This window comes from Vigna unguiculata, chromosome 9 (genome assembly GCF_004118075.2).
Source record: "Vigna unguiculata cultivar IT97K-499-35 chromosome 9, ASM411807v1, whole genome shotgun sequence".
NCBI classification, from domain to species: Eukaryota; Viridiplantae; Streptophyta; class Magnoliopsida; order Fabales; family Fabaceae; genus Vigna; species Vigna unguiculata.
Window position 1 is genome coordinate 18368907 of NC_040287.1, and position 5416 is coordinate 18374322.

The window sequence follows — 5416 nt, forward strand, 5'->3', positions numbered from 1 at the left end:
GAGGAGGAGGAGGAGGAAGATCTAGATGAAGAAGAAGAAGAAGAAGAAGATGATGAAACTGAAGAAGTGGATGAAGAGGACGACGACGATGAGGATGAAAGTGGTGATAATGACTAACTTTTTCTTTTTTGTTTTTGTACTTAACTTTTTAATATGTTTGTCTTTCTTTTTCATTTCATTAGAACTTTTTGTTGTTGTACTTCAACTTGTGTAATATGTCTAATGAATAGTTATTAAGTTGGTATATTTGTTTGTTATCATACACCATCTTAATTTGTTTGATACTTAGATCCTAAACTCCATACGCCATGTCATCGGGAGATCCACCTCGACCACCCCCAGTTGATAAAGGGAAAGGTATTGCAAAAACAAGAAAGAGACGTAATAATTATATGCTTCGGATTCCACTCCGACCCATCACCCCTACCCTGGGCTTACATATGCCATCCTTATCTTCCCCACCTCCACCCACAGGGTTACATAACCCTACATCTATCTCGGCGTCTCATATGCCATCCTCATTTTCTCAACCTCCACCCATAGGGTTGCATACCCTTGTTGTTGCTCCCAGGCCCCCTTCTGTACCACCCTCACATATACCATCCTCATCTTCCTCAGCTCCACACACACTGGGTTACATACCCCTTCTACAGACATTGGAGCATCCCCATCACCTCATATTGTACCATCCCCAGCCTCGATTGGTGGCCCATCTTCTGTCGTAGGTCAGCAGTCTGCACCATCCCAGTTGCAGGTGATATAGTTGCCCCACAACCTATGGTTGATCCTGATTTAGATGCAGAACCTAACCCAACTCTGCAGGACCGCCCGATGATTGAACCTGTCAGTTGAGGGTAATATTTAAATTTAGTTATTCTCATTGTTTATATTATGTAACTTCTTTCATCTTCTAACAATTTTCCATGAATTATAGGTTTGTTCCATATAGAGTTGCTTCACAGGCTATCACAAAGACAATCAAGCAACAATTTCTTAATCTTTGGCCATCATGGGGATCAATACCTGAAAAAGACAAGGACATTTTTTGGCAACGCTTCAAGGTAACGTGTTCTAACTTATTATATAGGTAAATTATGTTGTTAACTACTATTCCATGTTTAAGATACTTATAATGTTTTATATGTTTAAATTGTGTTATAAAGGAGAGTTTAGTGAGCACCAGAGCATGAAATTGCCATTAAGAGAAATTTCAACGGCAAAGCTTCTCATCGTCTCTTTGAGCTATTTAGAGATGCTAGAATGGGTAGAGAAAGGCTAGAATGGATTCCTAATGATGTGTGGACAAGGCTGCTAGAACATTGGAATTCTCCAAGTTATCGAAGCAAATGTATTGCAACAAAAAAGAATAGGGCTTCTGAAACAGGTGGAACCCTACATATAAGGGGATCCATTACCACTTACGAGTATGCCCTTCGTATGGTAAACACATTAAATGTTTTTATTTGTCATATTTGAACTACATTTTTAAAGTTTGAAATCAAATCAAATCTAACTCTATAACATTTTGTTGCAGGCACGTGAGTTGGGACGCCATGTGTTTCTTGATGAAGTCTTTCAGCAGACACATATTTAGAAAGGTACTGGCGAGTATGTGGATGAGAGGTCTAGGAAGACAAATGTAAGTCTCTTTTATTGTTCAATATTATTTACTCTTAAATGTATCCCACCACAGAATAATAATTGTTCATTGTTTACTTAGAGGAAGAATTTCAGACTAGGCTTTCTCAAGTCATATATGAGGATGAGAGGTCTATTTAGAAAGGTACTGGCGAGTATGTGGATGAGAGGTCTAGGAAGACAAATGTAAGTCTCTTTTATTGTTCAATATTATTTACTCTTAAATGTATCCCACCACAGAATAATAATTGTTCATTGTTTACTTAGAGGAAGAATTTCAGACTAGGCTTTCTCAAGTCATATATGAGGTTTCGTCATGTGCTGATGGAACACAAGAACAATCCTCTGCTGATCCTACACAGGATGATTCTATCAGGACTAGGTGTTGGATTGAGACAGTAAGAGGGAAAAAGAAAGGAAGACTTTATGGGGTTGGTCAACTTGTTTCAAAATATACTGGTCCAAATGAAAGTCTGAACCAACTACCAGCTTCTTTCTCTTCTAATACTGAGGACCTCACTAATATTAGGCAGCAACTTTCACGCAGCCTGGAGGAAAATGAGCAATTGAGGTCTAAGTTTCAGTCCTTTCAATCCCTAGTTCTGCAATATCTCACTCCTAATGCTCAGGCTCGTCTTCAACAGCCACAACCACAACCACAGCCACAGCCACAACAGCCAAACCCTACTCAACAAAACTCTGAAATCCCTCCACCTCATTCTCAACAACAAAATAATGAAGAGGACGATAATCTAAATGAAGAATCTTCTCCTAATTATGAAGATTATTAGTTTTTCATGTTCTTAAGACAAACTTCCTTCAACATGTACTTAATAAACCTGTGTACTATTATTCCTTCTTGGTACTGATCGTGCTTATGTAATATTTGACAAACATTCCTGTGCTCCATGTTATTTTCTCTGTTTTATAAACAATTTAGTGTGTCATCTGATATATATTGTGATGGAGTTTGATAATGATATAATATTTGATATAATGGAATGCTGGAATGTTGGACTGTTGGATTTGTCTGTGTTGGAATTTTCTATATGCAGGTATTGTGGAATGTCTAAAAAACAAATAAACTTAGACCAAATTTTTACTCTTACCGATTGATTACCGACGAACTCATCCGTTAGCAAATCCATTCGTGAAGTCCATACCATTATAGACGGATATATCCGTAGGTAATTTTCAACGAATGCTTCTCTCGGTAATTACTGACGGATATATCAATCAGTAATGGCATGGACTTCACGAATGCATTTACCGACGGATGAGGCCGTCGGTAATTATCGATGATCTCATCTGTCGGTAATAACTGACGGATAGAGCAACGGATGTTTCCGTCGGTAATTACCGGCGGACTTGAACAACCCGTCGGTAAATGATTATCGACGAGCGGTGTACTGACGGATATGTTGCCGTAGAAAGTCCGTTAGTAAAACGTTATTACCGATGGATTCTGACCATCGATAGTTAGCATTTTTCTGGTAGTGATTCCAACCCAAAATGCAACCAAGTGTTTAGATCACACTCCCAAAGCAACAAGGCAAGGCTAGCACTCAAATGGAAAGACAAGTGATTCGGCCACAACACTCCAAGAGTTTGAAGAAAAGAAAACTACTACGACAAAACAAAGAACACCTAGTGACAAACAAGAAAAGCACAAAAACAAGGAAAGCTAAACTCTAAAGAAGAAAAGTTTGAGACAAAAATTTTAACCAGACTAAAACAAGAAAATCACATTTTAAAGACTCTATGGAAAGCACTTGACAAGCATCTTCAAGTCTAAAATCTTGCATACACCAAGAAAGATCATAACCAAGTTAAAGCATGGAACTAATTAGCCAATATCACCCAATTCTCAAGTAAGAAAACTAGTAGCATAACACCTAGTGAGAAACACTCTTTTAGTTCACCAAGGAGCAAGGTTGCTCTCGATTTTTAGGCAAAAATTGGTGCAAAATTTTCTTCTTTCCACAACTAGTTTCATAAAATGGTGAGAAAGAGTTTTAGGTGGCTTGGACACTTAGGTCCTCAAGTTTTAGGCCAAAATCAATTTCATGGAGCATACATCAAGTAAGACATAAATTGAAAGCAAGATTCAAATACGTGGAAAAACAAGAATAAGAAAACTTAAAGTTATCATGACATATGACTCAAGCAAAAGTTAGGCATATTTAAAGACTCAACATGACATACACAAAGACACAAACATGTAGCTATCATGCATTTAAACTCATGGATTTGAGGCTCAATGACTATGCATCCAAAGACATGTTATCCAACAACATTTAGGAGCTTAAAAAGGTGCAAAAACCGTAGCCAAACTGTCACATATAACCTGAAAACAAGGATTCATGTATTCTTGGTAGATCTGACCTTTGCTCACTAATTTGATCATAGCTCTCTCTACAAAACTCCAAATGCATTGGTTCTTTTTTTTCTGGAAACTAGATTCAAAGAGCTTTCTTTTGAAACAAAGAACATAATTTTTGGACCATTGAGCTGGTGCAGTTTAATGTTTTAAAATTGTCACGTTTTCTGCCAGCACTATTTGTGTAATGGAAGTGGATTTGAACCATACCAAGATAGCTACAAGAACAAGTTGAGCACATGAAAAACACCATATTCAAGATAACCTAGGCTCTAAATACCACATGATGAAGGATTATCTTGTTTCCTTTAAAGATTATTGAATATGGTGTCAGTTGATTAAGAAAGCTAAATGAAATCCCCACTGGACGTTAGGATAGCATACTATCTAGACGTAAAGGTTCGTTTCACAAAGCTCAAGAGAAGATGATGGATTGATTCAAAACAAAAAGGAAATGGAAAGCACATAACCCATAGAAAACCAAGAAAAATTAAAGGAAGAAGAAAACATAAAATGGAAAGGAAAGGAATGGTAAAAATGTGAGAAGCATGCCACTACAAGGCTAGGCTAGAAGTCATGGCAACCTTGAAGATGAGTGGATGTGTGTCGCCACTTGCTATGTAAGATAAGGCTTAAAAGTATTCACTCCCTAGGCCGAAAACTCTCACAAATGGTTGAGGCACAAGAGTGTTTTTACTTCAAAATGTTCAACCCTTTTACATATCTAGGAGCACCCCTTATATAGAAGAGTTTAAGGGCCTCTATGCAAATAAAAGATACCTAAGGATGTCTCTACAAAAACCTAACCCTAATGTTCCTATAGAAACAATAACACAACATCAGGGAACACAAATCACATCTTACCCCAATCATTGAATTCTCGGATTGGTTACTCCTTGGTTTGGATATGTCTTCGCTTAACGTTGGCGGTTTTGAACCTTATGGGGTTACCTGCGGAAAGGACTCTGACGATCAAGTTAGCAAAGTCTCTCAAAAGTCAAATCACAGATTAGTGAATTAATGAAAACGTATATTTAATTGTTGGGGTCCACATGCATGTATAGAGTCATTAATTATGTTCTTCCCTTCTTATGGGTTGGGCCCTCTTTATTGTGTTAGGCTAATGTTCAGGTCCTAAATGGGCCTAGGCCAAGCCCAAGTCCTATGTTAGTGAGTTGACATTGGAGGCCTCATTGTAATTTCTTAAGTTTGAGGTTAGTGGTTTTATGCGCTACTTCATTGTTCAGTTAACCATCCGTCTCTTCTTCTTATAATAGAGCTAGTCGTAGGCGGTTAGAGCTAGTCGTAGGCGGTTCAGACCGAGTAGTTAGCCAGGATCGCCTAGGTATAATACATCCCCCAGCCTTTGGCGAGGTAGGTCATGTTGAAGGTTACATG

General features: G+C 38.0%; 1 protein-coding gene across 1 annotated transcript; it reads left to right on the plus strand.

The window, feature by feature from the left end:
- Positions 1-308: 308 nt before the first annotated feature.
- Positions 309-2429, plus strand: LOC114163511. Its single transcript, XM_028047816.1, has 5 exons — positions 309-721; positions 935-1061; positions 1204-1440; positions 1535-1538; positions 1906-2429. Exons 1-5 carry the CDS (start codon positions 309-311, stop codon positions 2427-2429), a joined length of 1305 nt encoding a protein of 434 aa, XP_027903617.1.
- Positions 2430-5416: the final 2987 nt, after the last annotated feature.

What these genes read in the sequence shown, in the direction of transcription:
- LOC114163511 (XM_028047816.1), top strand. Translation starts at nt 309, where the DNA reads ATGTCATCGGGAGATCCACCTCGACCACCCCCAGTTGATAAAGGGAAA. An exon ending in TTGGTGGCCCATCTTCTGTC is followed by an intron (nt 722 to 934) that starts GTAGGTCAGCAG and finishes CATGAATTATAG; the next exon opens with GTTTGTTCCATATAGAGTTG. An exon ending in TTTTTTGGCAACGCTTCAAG is followed by an intron (nt 1,062 to 1,203) that starts GTAACGTGTTCT and finishes ATTGCCATTAAG; the next exon opens with AGAAATTTCAACGGCAAAGC.